Source organism: Budorcas taxicolor, chromosome 9 (assembly GCF_023091745.1).
Source record: "Budorcas taxicolor isolate Tak-1 chromosome 9, Takin1.1, whole genome shotgun sequence".
NCBI classification, from domain to species: domain Eukaryota; kingdom Metazoa; phylum Chordata; class Mammalia; order Artiodactyla; family Bovidae; genus Budorcas; species Budorcas taxicolor.
In genome coordinates, this window is record NC_068918.1 from 19477783 (window position 1) to 19503770 (window position 25988).

The 25988-nt window shown below is 37.3% G+C and overlaps 1 protein-coding gene across 32 annotated transcripts in view; it reads left to right on the forward strand.

Moving 5' to 3' along the window:
* The window catches only part of TRDN (triadin), a 405761-nt gene that overhangs the window by 175466 nt on the left and 204307 nt on the right, over nt 1–25988 (forward strand). For all 32 annotated transcript variants that reach the window (XM_052645523.1, XM_052645524.1, XM_052645525.1 and 29 more), the window contains one exon: nt 2727–2804. In XM_052645523.1, coding sequence (XP_052501483.1) covers nt 2727–2804 — 78 coding nt within the window. The remainder of the gene's footprint in view (nt 1–2726; nt 2805–25988) is intronic.

The following is a 25988-nucleotide window of genomic DNA, read 5'->3' on the forward strand; positions in this document are numbered from 1 at the left end:
TAATTTTATATTCATTCATACAGAAAAAATAGTCTGTAATTTCAGTAGCATTTTCTTACATTATTTGAGCATAAAAGAGGCCTTTTCTGTAAGTCAGTACCAGAGAGTCAGGTGTCATTCTCAATTATGACATGCCTGATTTGTTTTGGTGACCCTTAACAAAACAAAAACTTGCCCTGAGCTAATAATTCCCCTGCCAGAACTACCTAACTCTGTCACTCTAGAGGCAAAAAAAAATAAAAACTTTTTTTTTTCTTTTTCTGTTGGTGCTGCTTCCCTATTAGGTCCACTGTCTCACCATCATGCAGTTATCCATTCTAGAGAGTATGATATCATTTATTACAGTTGTAGAGAATTTCTGATATAAACTGCACTTTATACTTTATGTTGCAGAAGTACCTGTTTGATTGTTTTAATAGTTCTATGTATCTTGGCATCCAGGCTTTTTTTTTCACTAGAGATAATCGCTGTCTGCTATCCCTCCCTCTCCTCCTCCATTCTTTACTTGGGAGACTCTCTTCAGGCTTTTAAATGCAAGAATCATTCTGTGACATCTCCTCTGTGTATATTATTTCCCATCATCACACTATGTTATAGTAATCTGTCTGTAAATCTGTTGTAGCCATGATATTGGGAACTTCTTACAAGCAGAGTTGGAGATTAATGGTTTTTATATGCTAATAAGTTAACTTAACTTATTATATCTTATAAGTTAACTCAGTAAGTTAAAAAATAAAATAATGACTTCAGAGTTCTACCAGGAAAATATACAAAGATTTTGTAGTCTGAATTATAAACTATTCCCTGTGGAAAGAATTGAATACATTCAAAAATAAATTCCTAAATGGCTGATCAAAACTATGATCATACATTACTGCTGTTCAAGGAAGTATTTGACAGCAGAGAAATCAGTTTAGTTTGAACAAGCAAGATCCCTTGAAGATATTTTTGAAAGCCTTATTATTTAGAAATAATTGATTCATGGATGTTCATGGTCACTTGTATTTAAGCTTTAGTTATTTAATTGACTCCTTCCTCAGTCTAGATTCTCTGTAGATTTTAAGAGCTACAAAATACCATCCTATTTTAGAAACATTTTTTCAAGAACAGCTCTCAAGCAAAATTTGGGAGAGAATACTCCCTAGTGTACATCCCTTTGGCTTACAAAGACGGTGGAAAGTCAGGGTGGAAACTCCACTCCTCTGCCTCTCTTCATCCTTACATGTGATGGCCCTTTACATGTGACTGTCTTTACCTGCCTTTGGTAGTCTGAGAGGAAGTTTCAGCACCTCGAGTCCACTTCTTAGGAGCTGAGCCCCTGAATCCCTGTTCACTTCAGTTTAAACTGCAAAATGAAAATTATACCTGCATTCTAAGCATCAAATGACTTCATATGTCAAAACTGTTTGGGATCATTCTAGGCATATGTATAGTAAGCACTGTATAAATATTAGCTAGGGAAAATCAGTGTGGAACACACTCCGTTTTTAATGTGCCCACCCATCCTTACCTTTTCCTTGCTTACTGAAAAATGAAATTCCATGTTACATTGTGTTTCCATCTTTGCTTTCATTAGGAAAATAATCAGTACTAATATGGATATATACTTTTCTAGATGTATGGCATGGCCTGCATGAAAATATGCTTTGCTTTTGTGCATATGGGCATGATCAGTAATCCATCTGGATGCGTTTAACAGCTAAAAGTAAATCCTTCAATAAGTAGCGACTAACCTCTTCTACTCAGCTTGAGGGCCTGGAGTTCCTCCTTTCTTGCCACCACAGAAGGTATTGTGTGTGCAGCTCTGGCTGCTAATCCACAATTCACCAGAGCAAACTAATTTTGACAAATTCTAAAAAAGGAAGACTTCCAGTAAGCAGGCAGGTCTGCTAGCATTCGATAATATCTAGTTGTCGGTGAAATTTTAGAAAGTGGATATATATGCCCGTGTTGATTCTTAGATTTAAAAGAGACACAAGCAGGAGTTTATGAAATGAAAATGAATGATAAAAGATTTTGCAAGCATTTCATATGGGATCATACATTAGTTAATGTTTACAGTTCATGGCCCGGATGGTTTTGTTTAATTAAAGAAATCACTTGGGATAAGAAAGTACTCAGAACAATTGTGAGATTTTTACAGTTCACAATAAGCCCAGAGATGAGGGAGGCTTTTTAGTTTCTATAAAACTGAATATATTTTCGCTTTGGCCCATTATTTACTTAACTGCAGGTCATTTATTTTGGTAGGAGAAAATGTACCTATTCAATATCAAAAGGCCTATGAATTTTAATTTTCCTTTATTGCCTTATTATATCACTTGAGAATTTTTAGTTAAAAGAAGAAAATGGTGATTTTTCTATGTATTAGGGTTCCTCTTAGCTTCTGTGATTTCAGTTTCCATAATTTGAAGTGCATATTGAAATAAACTGCTTTATTTGAATACATGTAGGTTTTTCATTAATAAATTCCAGTAGATATATTTGACATTGTATATATATCTAAGAAAATAAATATATTCAGAAATGACTCTGAAGATAACTGAATCTTTGTATGTATCTACTTAAAGATCTCACCTAATATCAATTTTCTTATTGCATAATAATATGAATTATACTTTAGATTATGAATTATGCATGTTGGGGACAGATCTAGCTATTTTATTTGTGTATATTAAATTTACTGATACTTTTTTTCAATACATATTCCTGCATTGTGTGCACAGGGCAGAGCCCAGCCATACCACCTCCGTTACCAACAGAACAAGCTTCCAGACACACTCTGGCATCACCTACTCTTGAAGGCAAGTATTTTATTTTTCCAAAGATCATCTCTATTGCAGGTAGAATATAGAGAAACAAAGCAAAATAGTTGTTGCAGCAACAACAAAATCCATTTTTTCTCATAGTTTTAGTATGTCTAAGCTACAGTTTACTCTTCCTAAAAGTACGATTTGTTCCTATTTAGAACACCAAAAATTTCCTCCTAAGATTATACATTGGTAGCCATCAGCTTCCAGAAGGATGAGCAGCTTCATACTCTAGAAATCAAGCCAGGAAGTATAGGGTTAAAGGGACAGATAATACCTTGTAATTCTTGAATAGGAAACTCAAGAAAACATTGTATGCTCATTATCAGGAATTATACACTCATGTTAGCCTATTCTCTCCTCTATACCTTATTTATATTCTGTCCCCTAAATCCACTCCCAAATAAATTTCCAGTAATTAGGAGAAAGTGTTGGAGGTTTTCAGTTCATCTCATGTATCCTCCAAGCCCCTCCTACAAAGATGACCCAGGCCCTATTGATAACCTCTTGTTACTTACAAAGACGGTAGTTAACTTTGTGCCTTAGGAAATAATCTAGTGATTAACAGCCTGTGTTCTACAATCACACAGACCTGGGTCCAGACTCTGATTCTGCCCTTTTCTACCTGGATGACCTTAAATGTGATACCTAAACTTTCAGACATTTTATTAGTAAAATACTGATGCTCATAATAGTAATACTACCACAAACAAGTGTTGTAAAGGTAGAATAAAACTGTAACAATGGCAAAAATTTTATTTTTGTATTTGATAGTGATAAACTTAGGAGTTTCTTTAACTTCATTTTATTGGCTTACTACAACTGTCCACAAAGAATAGTTTGTAGATCACCAGCATCAAGATCAATTAAAAAAATACATATTCCTATCACATCTTAGATCTAGTAAATCAGATTCTCTGGCAATTCAGAGAGGAAAATCTGTATTTTTAACAAACTCCTCAGTTGAGTCTTATATACATTAAATTTTAAGAGCCTTTGGCTTACGTTTTGTGTAAAAATGATTACAAATCCAAGTAATTATTTTACACCAAACATATAAAGTTGGTAGCCTGCTTCAAATAGTTTTTAAATTTATTTTTATTTTTTAATAAAATCTGAATGCCTTGGTGAAAGATACGTTGTCTAATTGACCACAGACCCAGAAGTCATTTGGCTATACATTTCTATTTCAGTCAATACATTTATTTATGTTACAGTCAGTAGCCAGGGGAGGATTTGAGTAGCTGAGCAGGTGTAGTTTTCCTAAGTTTAGACTGAAATACCAGCATGTTCTATGTACTTTTCTGGTCAGATTCTGACCAAATCATGCCTGTGGCTATGCTATATTCAACTCACATTTACTTATAATATTTTTATGTTGGCTGTGGGTATATGCATTTCTTATTCGATGTCTCAAAACCCTGTAGACATTATTATCAATGATTAACAAATTTAGACTTGGAGTTTAATTTTTTTAACTAGTAAACAGAAAGACTTGGATTCTAGCCCTGACTCTGTAGATCTATAGCCAAGGATCTTTCTATCACATTACTATGCAGACTTTGAAGTTTGAAGATTGTAACTTAATATTTTCTGAGACATCAACAACTTTGGTAACATGAAGGCATAACGTTTTGTGCTTCAGATTTCAGGCAGTTCTATGATAGACATATATAATCTTCTGATGTCAATCAAGAGTACCCTAGCAATGTGTATCAATATTTAAATATACATAGAGATCACCTGGGGATCTTTGACAATGAAAATTCTGATTTGCTACATCAAGGGTAAGGCCTGAGATTCTGCATTTTTACCAAGCTCGCAAATATTGCTGCTGCTTCTTCAGTACTTCATCTGAGTAGTAAAGTCCCACCTGATTTAGGAGGCAGGTAGAGAGCAATTGAATATTCCCCAAAATACTTTCAACTTAGTAGTAATCACCTAAATGACCTACTACTGGCCAAATGTCCTTCAGAATAACTGGAATGGCACACATAGAAAAATTTTGATTGCTAGTTGTGTGGGGGAAAAGCAAAAGGTTTCAAGCCACATACCTAAGCATTGTAGAAAGGCAAGAGAGCAAGAGAAATGCCGTTGGGATTGAGGAAAAGGTTACATTATACTTGTAAATTATAACAACCTTATTATGTATTGTATGCAAGATATTTTGAGTTGGTCAGCTACAAATTGAATGAATTAGCAGTTGCAAATTTCAAATAAAAATACAATCTGTAAGTCAGTACTGTATCAGTACCAATTTGAAGAAAAGAATTTGGTTATTTGAGACCATGATTTAATGAAAAGTTTATGTAAAGTCTTACTCCAAGAGTCCAAATAAGCAACACTTCCTGAATATTTAGAGAATGATCCAGATATAGTCCAAGGTTCGAAACTTTTGTCTCTCATCCCACCAAGCTAAAGACACATTTATTTGGTCCCCATAAGTCTTTTATTTATTACTCTTTAAATGTGATCATTTTGACAGGGTGATGGTCTCACTGCCTCCCTCGACTTTCACATCTCCTCTCCCATCACTCGTTTGGGTCCAGATTTCCTTTGTGTGTGAGACAGTTAGGTGAGGACAGCTTCTTCTTGATATGATCACTTCTTAAATTCCTCATCAGCCTTAGTGTCTTAGTCTGCAAGGGCTGCCATAGCAAATGCTGCAGACTGGATGGCTTGAACAGCAGAAATGTACTTTCTCACAGCTCCGGAAACTGGGAGTCTCAGGTCAGGGCGCCTGAGATGGGATTCCAGCGGGAGCCTGCTTCCTGGCTTGCATATGGTCTCCTTGCTGTGTTGTCACACGGCAGAGAGCACGCCCTGGCGTCGCTTCCTCTTCTTAGCACAGAAACTTCTATTGGATCAGGGCTCCACCCTTGTGATCTCATTTAAGTTTCATTACCTGCTAAAAAGGCCCTGTCTCCAATCTAGTTACCTGGAGGGTTAGGGCTTCAACATATAAGCTTTGGAAGGACTCAGTTCAGTCCGTAGCAGTTGGTAACCTTTAAGTTTAGTTAATGTAAAGCAACTTGAATGTTTACCTCATATAATTTGTTCAGTTTAATAAGTTGTTTAAGTATTTCTCTTTTAGCAATCAATGATTTTCCCTTTTTCATTTCTATCATATATGTCTTCCTAACACCATAAATCCCTAACTTGTATCATCTTCTATACATGCTTATAACTGATAAGAGTTAAATATTTTCAGAAATTCTCCTTAACTGAACTCAAATATAACAGTTTATACTGAAGGTAATAAAACAGCAAAAAATCACTCTCATTTTTGGTTATAGATATATATCAATTTACCTAGCTAGTAAGAAAGAAGAAATTTATAGTCCAAAAGCAAGGGAGGGAGATTAGAGTTATATTTCTTCTGACATTTGGACTATAATAGCTTATGTGACTTGAGATAATTAGACAAAAACAGACAAGTAACCATCTCACTGTCCAAATGTTCACAGAGCAAGAGATAGCCTGTAAATAATACTGTCGCCTTTATGTTTCATCAGATTCTAATTCTACTGTTGTTGTGAGATGGACATAAATCTGGGGACTCCAATTCCCTAATCTATGGCAGTTTCTGATAGGCATATTATTCAAATGTTTGACTCCACCTTAGCTCCTGGAAGAGGCTCATAAACCATCATGTAGCAAATGTTTTGCCTATCAGTCTGTCACTTGGAAAGGAACGTGTCATTTGTTAAATGGGAAGCTTAGGTTCTGCTATTATATTTAAAGAGAAATATTATTTGACATTTCATCCTGGAGCCCAATACAGTTTAAGTGAATAATCTAGCAATACTGCAGGATTCCAAGACTTTTGTTAGTAGTATCCACTTTTTGTCTACAGAAAGGCAGTCTTTGCCCTGAGCATGCTGCCACTGAGCAACTTCCCAAGGAGCCCACATTATCAGGCAACGCTGAGATCATGGGCTCTGTCAGCGCTTGCAGATGTGCTGCCTGGGACTTCATTAACATAATTGATTAGGAACTAGGACATATTTAGTATTAATCAAGCTGTTTTTAGTGAGGCTGATTATGCACAGTCCTTGATGCACTATTTTAGTCTGGAACTTCCTTAGGACCAAGTTGCAAGAAAATGGTATTATGCAAAAAGGAACTTACATGTGACACTAACATACGCTCTTCCATTTGAAGAATACAGTTAAAACAGGTCAAAATGTAGGAGCTTAAACATATTTGCATTTTAATGTTTAAAAGAGGAGGGTTACATATAGACTAGATTATTAAGTTTGCTCACAGAAGATTGGAAACAATTTAGGGTTTTATCAGTCGAAATTGAAAAAAAAAGACCTTGTTATGGGCGAAAGCATTCTGCACATCCATGAAGCCCTTAAACGCTTCCTTTGTGCTTTCATAGCGCTTAAAGCAATGAGTTTCTCACAACACTTGCTTCTCATTCTGTGAAGTATCTGTGCACTTCTTATCTTGGTCTTCCTAGAATTTCAGCCTCTCCCCACACCACACACTTTGTACACCATAATGAAATTATTTTGCTTTGAATCTTCAGATGTAAAAACTAACCATATATTAAATCAGTTGTTTTCTTTGAATCCAGAAGGAAATTGCAGCCCACTCCAGTATTCTTGCCTGGAGAACCTCATGGACAGAAGAGCCTGGAGGGTCCATGGGATCACAAAGAGTCAGACATGATTTATGACTGAACAAAAACCAACTGTGGGATTCTCCAGGCAAGAATACTCGAGTGGGTCACCATTCCCTCTTCCAGGGGATTTTCCTGAGCCAGAGATCAAACAAGGGTCTCCTACATTGCAGGCAGATTGTTTACCTTCTGAACTACCAGGAAAGCCCTTACCACTATATGTTTTAGAATACATTTGGCCTTTGTCCGGAAAAATTAACTATAGCATCATTGAAAAGATCTTGTATAATGGCAATCTTATGCAATCATTTCGGTCATTGTTGTCAATTTGCATTTAATTATGGACACAACTTACCTGGAACTAACTTAAACAGAAAACCATGTCCAATATAGTATTAATTCTTATGATTTTTCAAACAGTGTTAAATTTTGTGATGAATTAGTTTTCCGATCGAATGTGAGCTGTCATTGCTGCTGAAAGGCTTGCAAATTCAAGCACTGTAGTTACCCATACATTCCACAAGTGGGACAGGTCTATGTGAGTACCTCGCCTGCTTCACCAAATGGTTCCTTATTATATTAACATCACAGGTGGTTTTAACCCTTAGCATGAGAGCCCATTTATCATGTTTGTCAGAGCTGTTTTTCTTAGGAGAAATTAGTCCGACTGCTCTAAGAGAGAGTCCTCAGTGATGAAACAAAAGAGCTTCAAGCAACATTTTCCATCCCCTTCCAAGCATCAAAAAAATCTGCTTCATTAAATCTTTATATTAGTACAATTGCTGGATATGATCCTGTTATTCTTTATTCACTGTTTCCACTGTGGAAGCAGTGACAGACTATATTTCTGTGCTCCAAAATCACTGCAGATCGTGACTGCAGCCATGAGATAAAAAGACGCTTGCTGTTTGGAAGAAAAGTTCTGACCAACCTAGACAGCATATTAAAAAGCAGAGACATTACTTTGCCTACGAAGGTTGATCTAGTCAAAGCTATGGTTTTTCCAGTAGTTATGTATGGATGTGAGAGTTTCACTATAAAGAAAGCTGAGCACTGAAGAATTGATGCTTTTCAACTGTGGTATGGTGTTGGAGAAGATTCTTGAAAGTCCCTTGAACTGCAAGGAGATCCAACCCATGCATCCTAAAAGAAATCAGTCCTGAATATTCATTAGAAGGTCTGATGCTGAAGCTGAAACTCCAGTACTTTGGCCACCTGATGTGAGGAACTGACTCATTTGAAAAGACCTTGATGCTGGGAAAGATTGAAGGCAGGAGGAGAAGGGGACAACAGAGGATGAGATGGTTGGATGGCATTCCTGACTCAATGGACATGAGGTTGAGTAAACTCTGGAAGTTGGTGATGGACAGGGAGGCCTGGTGTGCTGCAGTCCATGGGGTCGCAAAGAGTCGGACGTGACTGAACGACTGAACTGAATTGATTCTTTAATCAGCATTGCTGGATATTATTTTCTCTCCTCCTATTCAACACAACCCCCTCCACCACTACCAAAAATCATGTTTTATGTTCTCAATGATCTCTGAAGAATTAAAGACTTCAATCCACATGATTGATTACTGGATATTTAATGTAAACTGGCCACACTGCATCTATTCTGGCAAAGATGTGGAAAGAAGATGTTATATGATCTCTTATTGGGTATATATCTTATACTTAAATTACTTTTAATATTCCATTACAAACATCATTTGCAGTGATGGAACCAAATAAAGTAAGGTGAACTGCTACTATATACCCTATCTTCTTCTTGAATAAATATATAACTGGTTCTAACTTAGTACTGCAGTTGTGAATAATAATATAAATGCAATCACACAAAAGTGGGCAAGAGAACTCTCAAGAGAAGACTAAAGTCCCAGCTTCCAATTGCAGCTTTGACACTAATCAGTTATATTATCTTTGACAAGTGGATTGACTTTATAGGGCCTCCATTTCTTCTTCTGTCAACTGTGGAGACTGAACTTAAATAATCTCAGAGATAATTTGCTTTCATGCCGAGAGATCTCAAGCTTATTTTTTTTCAGGCTGGTGGATTGATAGTAAGCTGAATTAAGAGCTGAGTGAAGACTCCATGGCTTGGCCCAGTGTTTAAATAGCCCCTGTAGATGTGTAAGGTTGTGACCATGGTCTGGATGCAAATGTCACACTTGGGGCAACCAGGCATGTCCCCGTGAAATGGATAATACTGTGAAGCATTATTTTCTGAAGTTCAAAAGTGAGTTGTACAGGTCATAAAGGCTGTGAAAGTTAAGAGGAAGATGAAATATGATTGAGGCAAGGCTATGTGGTCAAATCACAAGACTTGCATTGGGCCATAAAGAGTAAGTTGGTAGTATTTGTATGGAGGAGAAAGGAGCAATATAAGAAACTTATTATGAGATAATTTCTTACCGTAGGATGCATTCGAGGACAATGTTCTACAGGAGCTAGTAACATTTTATTTACAGTTCTATTAAACTGGGAACTTTATCATCTTTGCTCTTCATTGAGATATATCCTGAGAAGCAAAAAGCATAAAATAATAAAATAGAAATTTGGCCCAGGTTCTCATTCCATTAACTCTATGACACAGTAAATCTTGTTGAACTTTTGGGCAATACAATATTTTCCTTTGCTTTGAGGTGAACTTAACTCATATCTTTGTGCAGTTTTTAATGTAATTGACCTCTAGTTGTAAATTTTGATAACATAGGTAAACCATACTACTTTTGAGGCCTCTTTTACTTAGAAAGTTGCTATGAGGACTGCTTGAAATAATGTATTTAGCAACTTAGCACAATTAGGTACTTAGCTATTAGTTACTATTATCATTCTCATTTTTTTAATCAGCAAATTTGTACATATAGTAAATAATTAATTTTCATGGTAGATTTTTCTTGATATCTGTAGAAGTTAATATGGTAACTGCATTAATGTCATTAGTCAGCAATTGTGAAACTCTATAAAATTTCTTAATATAGGACTCTGGTCATATCCTGAAGAATTTTGTACACAAAACTGAATCATTTACCTTCCCCCCCCACCCCGGCTCTCCCCGCCCATAGACTGCATGAGCCTGCTAAAACAACTGAGCAGAGGAGTAGTACAATTAGATTTGCATTTTAGATCACTGAGTCATCGATAAGCAAGGTGATGAGTCAGCGATAGTAAGGTGGATGACGAAGGGTAGAGCTTGGAGATTTAGAGGTAAGAAAAATGTAGGAGGCTACTGTTTATGAGGAAAAATCATGCCACTTTTGTTATAAATAATCACATTGAACCCTCAAAACAATTTCAAGCAGTGAATATGATTTATATCATTTCAAGTGAAGATCAGAGGAAGCAAATAAATTGCCTGAGATAACGCCATCCTAACAATGGTATAACTGGAATTGGAATTCAAATGTCTCATGCCCAGGATCAGTCTATCCCATTATCTAGAGCTAGCAATTAAAAGTTAGGGCTGAGCATAATTGCTAAAGTCTTATCTGACCTGGGTAAATGAATGGCACTTAATAATAAGAACAGGTTTGGGGAGACAATAATGCATTCAGTTTCAGACTTGCTTAGTGCATCAGGGTCCCTGGAACATTCAAAATGGATGATTAAGAGTGTTTAATGAATGTAGTGTTTATAAAGGTTTGAGCAGAGTTGTGGTGAAGCACCCCAAGCCTGACCAACTCAGGATGGCTTAATCAGTCCTAGGCCTGAGGAGTCATGGAAATGGAGAGGTTTACAAATCCCCAAACATTGTAACTCTAAGAGAGATATGCCCAGCCAGAGCTATGTCCTTTCGTAGAAGAACATATCATTGACAATTTGTAAAATTATGTATATAATATTCTCAGTGAGCCAGGGAGGTAGTTGGAGAATAAATATTCAACTCTCTCCTTTTTTCCCCCTGCTCTGTTATCTCTTAATATTGTTCCTATTGGCCAAACTAACCTGAATCCAGAGATTGTATTAATCCTTGGTTAACACAATCCATAAAGGTGAGGGTGGATTTTGGACCTGGAGAGAAAATGAAGACTCTGCCATGTGTTAAGCAGCATGTTAAGTGGGATTCACATAAGTGGTCATCTCCAGCAGACGACTGAAGCTAGGAGTCTGGATTTCACAAATGAGAGAGCTACAGACACCGAAGTCATAAACTTAATCTGAGCATAGCATTTCTGGAAGCATGTCATGGGGAATTCTAGCTCTATGTTACTCTTGGTGAAAAAGAATTCATAGTGTAATGCTTTGGGTCTGCATAATGTGTTGTGTTTCCTTTTTGGACAGTCTTAATGTATACAATTGGGCTTCCCTTGTGGCTCAGCTGGTAAAGAATCTGCCTGCAATGTGGGAGACCTGGGTTCGATCCCTGGGTTGGGAAGGTCCCCTGGAGAAGGAAAAGGCTACCCACTCCAGTATTCTGGCCTGGAGAATTCCTTGGACTTTACAGTCTATGGGTCGCAAAGAGTCGGACACGACTGAGCAACTTTCACCTCACTTCACTTCAGTGTATACAATTATATTGAAAAGAACCATGAAATTCTTATTAGAAAACTGTTTAATTATTTTTAACCTCAGTGATGCTCACAACTTGTGATCGGAGAAGCATTACTGTTCCCAGTAATACTTATTGAGCTCCCAAGGAACAGGAGATCTTAGAAATATCCTATGTCACACAAATTTTTGTTTTGAATATAACTAAATGGCCGGCCAGTCATGAATTTGAGGTTTAGGGCATCCAAGAAGGAAAATGTGGCAATTACATTGTCTTGGAGTTCTCCAGAGAAATAGAGCCAATACATGTGCACACACATAACTGCCCCCCTATACACACACACACACACAAACACACACACCCAGCAGGGCAGGGAGAGGGGAGAAATAGACAGTTATTCTAATAAATTGGTTCATGTGATCATGTGCTTTGGGGTGCTGGTAAGTCTGAAGTCCATTGGGCATGTCCGGGAAGAGTTGATACTGTTTTCTCAAGTCCAAAGGCAGACTAGAGGCAGAATTCCTTCTTTTTAGAAAATGTCATTCTTTTCTCTTAATGCCTTCAACTGATTGGCAATCTACTTTACTCAAAGTCTACTGATTTAAATATTAATCGCATCTAAAAAATACCTTAGAACAACAATTAGAATGGTTTTGACCAAGTAACTGTTACTATGGCCTAGTCAAAATGAACCTTACCAAATGTCATCACGTAAAATTAACCATCAAAAACATCAGCAGAAGACAGACTAGAAAGCCAGTCAAATATGAAAAAATAATGAGAAAAGAAAGGGTACAACAAAGCCAAGAGCCCCAGAGAGATGGATATGACAAAAATTGGCCAGGGTCCTTTAGATTTGTTGATTAGATCATGGTGACCTACTGCTATACCCTACCCATAAGTGAGGGTTAGCAATCAGGAGTCTGAACTAAAGATCCACTGGTTCGTATTAGTTTCTTAAACTCTCTGAAATGACTCAGCTTCCTCATCTAAAAAGTTTTATTTTCAACATAATAATCTCAAAATTCTGTTTCATCTCCACAATTTTATCATGCTTGAGGCTTTTATTTCATTCATTTTCCTCCCTACCTATTTATTTCATTTCCTTTGTGTTACACAAGGGCTAATCCCTACTTCTGAGGAGAAAATGAATCATCTATTTCAGTCTTAAAATTTTTCCAACATTTTGCTGTTTTTAAACTCTTTATTTTCAGATGATTTTAGATTACCAGAATAATTGTAAAGATAATATACAGATTTCTAATATATTTTTCCTCTAATGTTTTCATTTTACATAACCATGATTCACCTACCAAGACTAAGAAATAAACTTTGGTACACTAGTCACTGAACTGCAGACTGAATTCACCTTTCACCTTTCAATTATTTGTAAAAAAGAATTTAAATTATTCTTTCTTACATGTGTGATGAGGACACAAACATTAACACAAGTATTCATAGCTTTTCCCCACCACCTTATTGCTGAAGGAATATTCTAGATATGCCTGGTCAGCTCCTGAGTGCTTATATTATACTTAGGACTCAGGATATGCTGGCTGAGAAAAAAAAAAAAAATTGGGGGGGAAAAGCTCAAATAATTAAATTAATTCACGTTTGAACAAGGGATAGTCCCCAGAAGAAAACGTAAAATTTGGACAGTGAGAAAAGAGCTCGAGAAGGGAATAGGAGAGTCAGCATGGGCTGGAGTAAGTTTTTAGTGTGTTTTCCAGAAAGAGAGGCTTCCCTGGTGGTTCAGATAGTAAGGAGTCTGCCCTCAATGCAGAAGGCCTGAGTTCGATCCCTGAGTTGGGAAGATCCCCTAGAGAAGAAAATGGCAACCCACTCCAGTATTCTTGCCTGGGAAATCCTGTAGACAGAGAAGCCTGGTGGGCTGCAGTCCCTGGGGTCCCAAAGAGTCAAACACAGCTGAGCAACTAACACTTCCACTTCCAGAGGGAGAAGGTTTTTGGAAGAGCTGCTATGATGAGAGAGGATTGGGGAATCCAAAAAGGAGAGAACCTTTAGAACGTTTTGCTTTGGGTCATACAACATTAGCTATTTTGAGAGACCTCAGGAAAGATTTAAATGTGTCTTCAACTCTTCCTTGAATTTTAAACTGCCATTTCTTTTGATTGCAGCACTGTACAGGGCTAGGCATGAGGTAACACAGTTATGTGGAGTTAATATGCTGGAACAAGTATAATTCAGCTTAGTATCAAGGAAAAGTAGGTAAGCCATAACAACTGACTTGACTAAATTAAGGGGAAAAAATAGAAACACAAAAAACACATAGGTGGAAGAGTGTCAAGAAAAAGGAAATGTGAGGACATATCCCGTATACGAAATATAATAGCCTAATGGCTCAGATGGTAAAGAGTCTGCCTGCAATGCAGGAGACCCGGATTCAATCCCTGGGTTGGGAAGATCCTTTGGAGAAGGAAATGGCAACCACTCCAGTATTCTTGCCTGGAAAATACTATGAATGGAAGAGTCTGGCAGGCTATAGTGCATGGGGTCACAAAGAGTCAGACATGACTGAGTGACTTCACTTTCATTTTCACGAAATACAAATCTGCATTTTTTGTTGTTGTTCAATCTCTCAGTTGTCCGACTCTTTGCAACCCCATGGACTGCAGCATGACAGGCTTCCCTGTCATTCACTGTCTCCTGAAATTTGCTCAAACTCCTGTCCATTGAGTGGATGATGCTATCCAACCATTTCATTCTCTGCCACCCCCATTCTCTTCCTGCTCTCAGTCTTTCCCAGTATCAGGGTCTTTTCCAAAGAATTGGCTCTTCACCGTCAGGTGGCCAAAGCATTGGAGCTTCAGCTTCAGCATCAGTCCTTCCAGTGAATATTCAGAGTCAATTTCCTTTAGAATTGACTGGTTTGAATTCCTTGCTGTCCAGGGGATTCTCAAGAGTCTTCTCTAGCACCAGTTTGAAAATATCAATTCTTTGGCACTCAGCCTTCTACACGGTCTTACTCTCACATCCATACGTGGCTACTGGAAAAACCATAGCTTTGACTACATGGACCTTTTTAGACAAAGTGATATCTCTGCTTTTTAATATGCTCCTTAGGTTTGTATTTTAGTACACATTAAATATTCTTAAGAAACTTGCCATCTCCAGAGTTAAAACTTTTCTATCTTGTTGTAATAGTCTTGATTTCCCATTATTGATTTAAAATGCTTTTTGTGAAAATCATTAACTTTACCCATAATAAGATAAAGACGTTATGTTTTTCTTCCCCTATACATCTGACAATATAGCAAGGAATGTCATCTGATTTGACAGTCCAGTAGCAATATTTTTATTCTGGAGATCCCCAGAATAAAAAATTAAAAAATCAAGAGATGACAACCAAGAATCAGGGAAGAGTAAGGGGCTTTCTGTTGATGAAGGCCAGCTTTTTGGCTCAGAGATCTTTCATAACTTTCATGCTGATATTAAGAATGAGATTTTTTTCCCTATATTTTGACCGAAGAGAAAATTAGGGATGAGAAGTTTTGTGAATAAAAGTGAATGTGATTTTTATAGCTTCCTTATTATGAAATTTTAATTGGAACCTTCTTGTGCCAGCAAATTTCTCGCAGAAAGCATTTTACAAGAAAGAGCCAGGTTCCCTCCAAAGCTCTAGTTTATAAGTACCATTTTTTCATCATAAAACATTTATTTGCTATTTGTTTCAGCTTAACCTAAATGTTTCTTTCTGTTTTATAAACTTCTTAGAATCCCCATTGAGATTATTCATTCTCTCTAGTACTGATGGAAAAACTGGCTGCACTCTCAAAGCCAGGTCTGTTTTACCCAAATGGAGTAAGGAGTCTTGGCATTTGTTCACATGATAAATGGTGACAGATACTCGCTTAAATTATGTAAGAATTTTGTGAAAAAAATTTGATCTGCTAGACTAGACCTTCCTTATATTAGGAAGAGGACCAAAATTGCATTAATGGTTTGGTATAATTTATGAATGATGATGAAACTTATGTGGTCTATCATTTGAAATGAAGTTGAATTAAAACAATTACAACTAGAAAAGTTGTATTCGTTGAAGGGGCACTTATTTCCTTTATAAATATTGATCTGTATTAAGCTTGGGCTTCCCCGATAGCTCAGTTGGTAAAGAATCTGCATGCAATGCAGGAGACTCTGGTTCAGTTCCTGCATCAGGAAGATCTGCTGGAGAAGGGCTCTGTAACCCACTCCAGTATTCTTGGGCTTCCCTTGTGCTCAGCTGGTAAAGAATCCACCTGCAATGCGGCAGATCTGGGTTTGATACCTGGGTTGGGAAGATCCACTGGAGAAGGGGAAAGCTACCCACTCCAGTATTCTGGCCTAGAGAATTCCATGGACGTCCATGGGGTCACAAAGAGTCGGACAGGACTGATGGACTTTCAGTCTCGTGCATGAAGCTTAATGTCAATAATTAAAAGGCTTCAATTAAAAATCACATTTATAAATGTACCCAATAACCGGTAACTTTTGGTAATGTTAAAGTCAAATTTTATTTCAAAATAACTATTGAGTCTTTCTAATTTATTTAGTAACTGAAGCCCTAAATTCTCAAGGATCTGTTATAAAAATAGCCATATCTTTGAAGTAATACTTTAGAGTAATGTATACTTTGATTTTAAATGATAACCAACTTTTTTCTTAAATATCAATAATTTAGTCACATACAGGAAAAACTCAATTCTATGATGTTTTTAGGTATTTTTGACATTTTAAAGGCAACAATGTACTTTTGCAGTTCATTTCCAGCTACAGACAAATGTAGGAAATGTATATAGATAAAAATATGGAAAAGGTAATTATATGTAAATAATATGATTTTGAAAATTGACAGTTACTAGAAATGAATCTTATATTTATATTTTCCTTACCTTGTAGAAAGATGCAATAGAAAATTTATACTAAAATATCTTCAGCAAGCAATGATTCTGCATAAAAACTACATTTTAAAAGGGTTAAAAAGTTTTTAGAAGATAAACTCCAAATAATTGTAGCACCCAGAAAATAAATAAATAAAACAAAAAAGAACAAAAAAGAAAATGCAAAATACTCTCTTTGAAGCTATTCAGGGATGAGTGTGTGGATGGAGAGCTTCTCATTTGAGTCTAAGACTCAAAAAACTTTAATTGAGCATTTGCTTCCCAGAATGTAAAAGCATTGAGAGGAAAGATAAATACCAGAAGGAAAAAGAACAGATGTGGCAATCTTTATCTATATAAACATAATCCATTCAAAAATAATGCAATCATTTTATTGTTTATAAAGTTTTTTTTTTTCATTTTTGAAAGGTTTGGGTGCAATCTACTTTATCCATTTCAAATGTGAATTTTAATTAACAAACCTTTTTTGCAATTTGAAATATATAAAATAATCTTTCCCTTTGCATTCTCTTTTGCATACTAAATTCAGAAACAAAAAAATTTGTCATTATGTCAGAGAACTATGGATGTGAGAGACCTAAAAGACAAGCTTCACAAAGATAGGTTAGAAGCTGCCACTTCTTTCCTTCCCACACCTTAGTTCATTTGTAAGTTTTTGTTAGGGTCAGTCTACTGCAAACTTCATATTCCATATTGTAGGGGAAAGAACAGAGTTTTCAGTGATCCTTAGTTTTAAATCCTTGTTGTGTCACTTACATGATTTGTGAATTTGTGCAAGTTACTCATCTTTCCTGAGCCCGTTTTATCCCCTAAAGGATATGCAGACTTTCATCTGAGAACTAAGTATATATTCTAACACATATAAGGTCATGTGCTGTATTCTATTATAGTATTCTACTACAGTGTAATTCTATATCACCTTAAAATCAGTTTCATTAAACCAAACTAACACAATATTTTGGCCTTGTTCTGATCATATAAAATAACTATTTATGTTACCAAATCCAAGCATACTCTGCTCACTGCACAACAAGCCAGTATACCTGAGAGACAAGATATTGAGGCAATGAATACAACTTTATTCGGAAAATCAGCTGATTGAGAAGATAGCAGACCTAATGTCTCAAAATAACTATCTTGTCAGGGTCTGGATGCCAGGTTCTTTTATAGAACAGAGAGCAAGAGAAGTTGAGGAAGTAAAGTAACATGCCATTATCTTGCAAATATCTCCTGGAATGGCCAACCTCAGGGAGGGGATATGATACCTCTTCGGCCTTAGAAAGCATCACTGCGAACAAAGCTAGTGGAGGTGATGGGATTCCAGTTGAGCTGTTTCAAATCCTGAAAGATGATGCTGTGAAAGTGCTGCACTCAATATGCCAGCAAATTTGGAAAACTCAGCAGTGGCCACAGGACTAGAAAAGGTCAGTTTTCATTCCAATTCCAAAGAAAGGCAATGCCAAAGAATGCTCAAACTACCGCACAATTGCACTCATCTCACACGCTAGTAAAGCAATGCTCAAAATTCTCTTAAGTCAGGCTTCAGCAATACGTGAACCGCGAACTCCCTGATGTTCAAGCTGGTTTTAGAAATGGCAGAGGAACCAGAGATCAAATTGCCAACATCCGCTGGATCATGGAAAAAGCAAGAGAGTTCCAGAAAAACATCTATTTCTGCTTTATTGACTATGCCAAAGCCTTTGACTGTGTGGATCACAATCAACTGTGGAAAATTCTGAAAGAGATGGGAATACCAGACCACCTGACCTGCCTCTTGAGAAATCTGTATGCAGGTCAGGAAGCAACAGTTAGAACTGGACATGGAACAACAGACTGGTTCCAAATAGGAAAAGGAGTACATCAAGGCTGTATATTGCCACCCTGCTTATTTAACTTATATGCAGAGTACATCATGAGAAACGCTGGGCTGGAAGAAGCACAAGCTGGAATCAAGATTGCCGGGAGAAATATCAATAACCTCAGATATGCAGATGACACCACCCTTATGGCAGAAAGTGAAGAGGAACTAAAAAGCCTCTTAATGAAAGTGAAAGAGGAGAGTGAAAACGTTGGCTTAAAGCTCAACATTCAGAAAACGAAGATCATGGCATCTGGTCCCATCACTTCATAGGAACTAGATGGGGAAACAGTGGAAACAGTGGCAGACTTCATTTTTTGGGGCTCCAAAATCACTGTAGATGGTGACTGCAGCCATGAAATTAAAAGACGCTTACTCCTTGGAAGAAAAGTTATGACCAATCTAGATAGTATATTCAAAAGTAGAGACATTACTTTGCTGACTAAGGTCCGTCTAGTCAAGGCTATGGTTTTTCCTGTGGTCATGTATGGATGTGAGAGTTGGACTATGAAGAAGGCTGAGCACCAAAGAATTGATGCGTTTGAACTGTGGTGTTGGAGAAGACTTTTGAGAGTCCCTTGGACTGCAAGGAGATCCAACCAGTCCATTCTGAAGGAGATCAACCCTGGGATTTCTTTGGAAGGAATGATGCTAAAGCTGAAGCTCCAGTACTTTGGCCACCTCATGCAAAGAGTTGACTCATTGGAAAAGACTCTGATGCTGGGAGGGATTGGGGGCAGGAGGAGAAGGGGACAACCGAGGATGAGATGGCTAGATGGCATCACGGACTCGATGGACGTGAGTCTGAGTGAACTCCGGGAGTTGGTGATGGACAGGGAGGCCTGGCGTGCTGCAATTCATGGGGTCGCAAAGAGTCAGACACGACTGAGCCATTCACAGGTGAGCAGGGTCAGACAGCATATTAAAAAGCAGAGATATCACTTTGCCAACAGAGGTCCATATAGTCAAAGCTACGGTTTTTCCAGTAGTCATATACTGATATGAGAGTTGGACCATAAAGAAGACTAAGAACCTAAGAATTGATACTTTTGAATTATGGTGCTGGAGAAGACTCTTGAGAGTCTTTGGACAGCAAGGAGATCCAACCAGTCAATCCTGAAGGAAATCAACCCTAAGTACTCATTGGAAGGACTCATGCTGACATTCCAATACTTCGGCCACCTGATGGGTAGAACCTACCCTTGGAAAAGACCCTGATGCTGAGGAAGATTGAAGGCAGAAGAAGGGGGCAGCAAAGAATGAGATGATTAAAGACATCACTGACTCAATGAAAATGAATTTCATCAAACTCTGAGAGATAGTGGAGGATAGAGAAGTCTGGCATGCTGGAGTCCATGAAATCGCAAAACGTCCAACAGGACTTAGTGACTGAACAACGATAACAGAGTCATATTATCTTCCTATGAGCTGAACAAAGGCTGAACAAAGGCCCTTTTACTTTAATAATCAGGCAGAGGGGTAGAATTCCCTGAGGCGGGCATTACATATGACTACAATAATAAAAGCAACAAAAAGCAAAGGTTAAAATCAAAGAAACATATCCATCATGGAGTCAGAATTGGCTCTTCCTTGCAACATGGAAAACACGTTTCCACAGTCTTTTTTGAAGCTTAAAGAAGTGTCCATAATCTGGTATCTTGAAAATGTTTGGATTTATACTAATTAGCTCTGGATTCCTTTGGTACTGTTTCACAAAGAGTTGTCAGCCTTTACCTACTGGACAGGAGTAGGCAGTCAGCAGGCACCTCCTTCGGCTGGCATTGAGAGTAACTTGCATACTCATCTCAGAATTCACATACCATTTTCCCAGGAGCAGCTTTTGCACTTTCATGTGGTGCTCTTGGATTTGGGCCTCTGCTGCCTCCATTATATGCAGAGTACATCATGAGAAATGCTGGACTGGATGGAGCACAAACTGGAATCAAGATTGCCAGGAGAAATATCAATAACTTCAGATATGCAGATGACACCACCCTTATGGCAGAAATTAAAGCAGAACCAAAGAACCTCTTGATGAAAGTGAAAGAGGAGAGTGAAAAACTTGGCTTAAAGCTCAACATGCAGAAAACTAAGATCATGGCATCAGTCCCATCACTTCATGGCAAATAGATGGGATAAAAGTGGAAACAGTGTCTGACTTTATTTTTCTGGGCTCTAAAATCACTGCAGATGGTGACTGCAGCCATGAAATTAAAAGATACTTGCTCCTTGGAAGAAAAGTTATGACCAACCTAGACAGCGTATTAAAAAGTAGAAATATTACTTTGCCAAAAAAAGGTCCATCTAGTCAAGGCTATGGTTTTTCCAGTAGTCATGTATGGATATGAGAGTTGAACTATAAAGAAAGCTGAGTGCCAAAGAGTTGATGCTTCTGAACTGTGGTGTTGGAGAAGACTCTTGAGAGTCCCTTGGACTGCAAGGAGATCCAGCCAGTTCATCCTCAAGGAAATCAGTCCTGAATATTCATTGGAAGACTGATGCTAAAGCTGAAACTCCAATACTTTGGCCACCTGATGCGAAGAACTGACTCATTTGAAAAGACCCTGATACTGGGAAAGATTGAAGGCAGGAGGAGAAGGGGATGACAGAGGATGAGATGGTTGGATGGCATCACCAACTCAATGAACATGGGTTTGGGTGGACTCTGGGAGTTGGTGATGGACAGAGAGGCCTGGCCTGCTGAAGTCCATGGGATCGCAAAGAGTTGGACAGAACTGAGTGACTGAACTGAACTGAACTGAACTATGTCCCTTAATGAAAGTGAAGTGTTAGTCTCTCAGTCAGGTCCAACTCTTTGCAACCCCATAAACTATAGCCCACCAGAATCCTCTGTCCGTGGAATTTTCCAGGCAAGAATACTGGAGTGGTTAGCCATTCCCTTCTCCAGGGTATCTTCCTGACCCAGGGATTGAACCCAGGTCTCCCACATTGCAGGCAGATTTTTTACAATCTGAGCCACCCTGTCTCCACCCATAATGCCCTTAAATCCATGTTGTAACTGTAAACTTTATCCCTTGTTAATATCATACCCAAAATTCCTTGAAGGAATAGTTTAAGATTCAAACCCTGGCAAAGGATTTGACTTAAGGTTACCTGATCATTTATTGATTTGTTGACATAAACCAACTGTTTATATAAGGCTCTGGGCAGTCACTGGAAAATGCTCTAGTATTTCTGCTTGTGAATTGTTGTTAGTAGCTGATAATGAGAAAAACTGACTTTTAAGAAAAATTCAGCATTCACTAAAGGAAAGTCAATGGAAAGACTGGATTCAGGTTCTGAAAAGCCAGTTTCCTTTACTCCATATAACTCAAGTGAAGAGTTTTACTATTACAGTAACCTAATTACAATGTAAAGAGAGGTACTCCCACCATGTGTCTATAGTATTGCATTCCTTCAAGAATCCCAGAAAAAATTAGAAGGCAATTTTGGGGGGGCGGGGGTGGGAAAGGAAAACATGAAGAAGAATATTATTACTGAATCCTTTTACTTTCTTAGTCTTCATTGCAACATGGTCACACAATCTAGTTGGACACTGACACCCACCACTCAGCAGCAGCCAAAATTCCTCTTAAAACATAACTCATCACAATACAATTACTCTGCTTGAAACCTGTCAGTGACTTCCTACCTTACTCAGAATAAAATGGAAAATTCTTATTGTGAACAAGATTCGATGTGATTGTCCCAGCTACATCTCTGACCATTTCTCTTCCCACTCCCCTCCTACATCTGCTGCTGCAGCCATTCTGGTCTCCATGCTCTTCTTTGAATATAGCTAGAATACTCCTCTTTGAAGGTCTTGGCACATATGTTTCCTCTGCAGGAAGATTCTTTTCCCTAGGAGCCTACTTTTGTTCAAGCATCTTTTAAAATGGTGCTCATTCAAAAAGGTATAACCCTGTTCCTTTTCAAAAAAAAAAAAAAAAAAAGCCACTTCCCATTCCCTCATACTCTAATCCTCTAAACCTAGCTTTGTATTTTTTCTGACCCTTATTATCATATGACTTTATATACATGTATATATGTATTCATATATAATGCATACACATGAACAAACATATTCATTAAGACTTAAAAAATGGACTTTCCTCTAGCCTTAAAATATTTTAAGCCATAGCAGTCAGAGAACATAAGCAGCTATTTACAAATTGAAAGCTTTTTAAGTTAACTGTTCTCAGAAAAATTAGGAAATAGATGCAAGATGAGACATACTTCCTTGGAGAAATAAAGGAATAGACAAGTGAAGAGAGACCTGAGTATATTCTACTCATTCCCCCTGCCTTTTATGGTTGAAGACAGATTTGCTTACAGTTGCATCATGCAGAAACTACTATTTATAGAATAACTGGAATCCACTTCTTCATTCCAACACAATGCCCCTTCATAGCATGTTAATTCCTATTTTTTTCTTAAAGTTTCACAATATATAATATTCCTGATATAGCCTCCCTCAACACAGAAAAATAAGAATTAATGTACATTTACTCAGATCAACAAATGTCACACTTAGAAAAACTGAAGATTTTATGTAGTCAGATTTTGATTGTTTCAAAAATATAGGAATATATGCTATCAGTACTTTTTTTGAACGTCCACACTCTTGTCCAAGCACTTCGGCTCAGTTTCTTCACAATAAGTTGGCGAGGTAGATTTTGCTCGTTCCATTTTTCAAATGAGGTAAATGGAGATCAGTGTGTTACCGGCACATTGCAGTGTCACATCCAGAAGGGGCCAGAGACAGAATTCAGACCAAAGTCAGCCTTGCTAGCACCCTTCCATCGTCCCTTGTTTCATTCCTCTCTGCAGATAACAGTGGAAAGCTCTGATAGTCATTAGTGTAACTGAGCTTATCTGTTTATGTGAAGTTTTCCATGCTGTACTGTGACTGGGGCTCCAGGTCAGCCTCTGTCACTCTAAAAAAACAAGGTGACAGTGAGGAGGTGTGTTGGAATGCTTTGTTATGAAAGAAGCATGTCCTTATTTACTTAACTGGGACCAAGAATACATCAATCCTGGCCACAGAGAGTTACAAAAGCATGTAAATTTTGGATAATCTCTACACAAGAAAGGCATGAGTGGGGAGAACAAAACATAAGATGAAAATGAAGCATTTGCATTTGTTTGCTCGTTTTGCTAGGAACAGGCATCTTCAAAAGCTTTACAATTATAATTAACTATTGTGCATTCTCTGGCTTTGAAATGGCATAAAAACATTTAAAAGCAAGAGAAAAGCCCATTGTAAGGGCTTAGGAAGTAAAAAGTAAGTCATTTAATTTCTCTTTCATCTGATGTTAATTTATGCAGAAGCTAATAACATATTTGTGGCTCAGAGCTGCTTATGGTGGAGAGGATTTCTCTCTCAGCCAGTCTTTCCTGTGATCCCTACCAGATAGAGCCATCATTTCCCAGCCTATGACACTTTCTCAGAGAAAGGCACTGTACTGATAAGTTCACACTCTATGGACACACTTAATTGCGAACCCTCTGAGAACCAGTGATATAAAATGTCCTAACTCTTCTCTTGCTGTTACTAACAAAACAGCAAACAAATTGGAGGAGAGCATGAGGAGGAAATTGGATATGTGGGTGCATAGTCAGGTGGAAAGAAAGGAGTATTGTTGACTACTGAAGGAGAAAAATGTCAAGGGAAAGAGAGTCTTCGTATAAGAAACATGGATTACTTTTATATCCAAGAAGGAGATAATTAAATTGTTGTACCTTTTATAAATGAAAAACTTAATTTCTCTGCTGCCAGATCACATAGAGAATAGATGGTAGTACTTGAAGAAATGCAGGGATCTTCAGAAGTTGATATTTTAAATAAATTAACCATGAATAAAGTAAGTCCTATAATGACAGCTTAAAGGTCTAATTCATAAAAATGTTATTAAAGTACATTATTTATACCTGCTTTTTGTGGATTTCTGTTCTTATTCATGACTCTTTCAGTGTATGGCCGTAATCACAGGATGAGTGTATAATGGAAGCATTAATCAATCTGAACTAAAGCAAGGATACTGTATCACCACAATAAAATCCCAGCTATATTAATATAAAGGGTAGAATTTATTACACAAGGTAATTCTCTTTAAAAAAAAAATGAAAAGAATGTCTTCCATCTTATGGCCTCAAATACCTACTTTCATTCCCAAGTTTAATATAAGATGAACTAATTGTCATGAACTTTTTAATAAAATATTTATTCATCTACATTATGAAACTTAGAGAGTCAGATACTAAGTTGGGTACTAAATTGTGATCTTATCATGACTATGGCATTGATTTTTAAGATAGGCTAAGAAATATTTACAGTTAGTCTCTGTGTTAATTGACTCCTTTTCTGACACGTGGCATCTGATGGTAATGTTTATTAGCAAATGCCAATTCAATTGTCTGGCATATGTATCTATTTAGATAAGATGGAAAATTTCCTGCAACATAAAATTTCCCCCAGAGAAGCTGAAAGTACTGCTACTTAAATCAAAAGTATATTTATTCAGAATTTTAAGCATGATTTACATATTTAATATGGATAAACCTTTAGGAAAAAGCAAAGTAGAATTCACTCGGTTTATTTCTGACTCTAGAACTATCAAAATCTGACTTCTTGACTTTCTACTTCTGATTAGATGAGCTGTAATGGTATACTGTAGATACATTTAGACAGAGTGTGAATATATTTCTCCCTACCACACTAACTTATCTCTAAGAGTCATGAAAAGAGGTTCTTTATAAATTATACTTCTGACACTGAAAGAAAGGGTTGTGTTTGATCTTGTAAGTAAAAAAATCTCTATACCTAAGGGAATGAATTAATTCCTGTATTTAATAAGATGCAGTCATTAGTAGGCAACTTAAGCATTCATACTAGAACTACACATTGAGTTTCTTCAGCATAGTAACAATCTCATAATAGTTCTGGGTAATAAAAATTTTTGAATGCCTGGAGTTTATACTTGAGTTGAGGAGACAAATTGCAAACAGAAAGGTATTTCAAATATAAGGTAAATCGTACTACTAACTGAAGATAAAAATCAGTCAGTTTCTGACGTTAACTGTGCTTATAGCTGCCTCACACCTAAAAGTACTGATATTCCATTTTAACAACTGTGTACTTCTACTTGACTTTGTTATTTGAAATGAGAGCACTTACCAGAAAAATGTCCAGGGATGTCTAGTTGTTACATGGCTATCGCTGGCCACCATTTGAGTTTCCTTCTGCCCCTCAGACCAAGGTTTTCCCAGATATCTGAAAGAGAAATCCTCCATGAAGAAG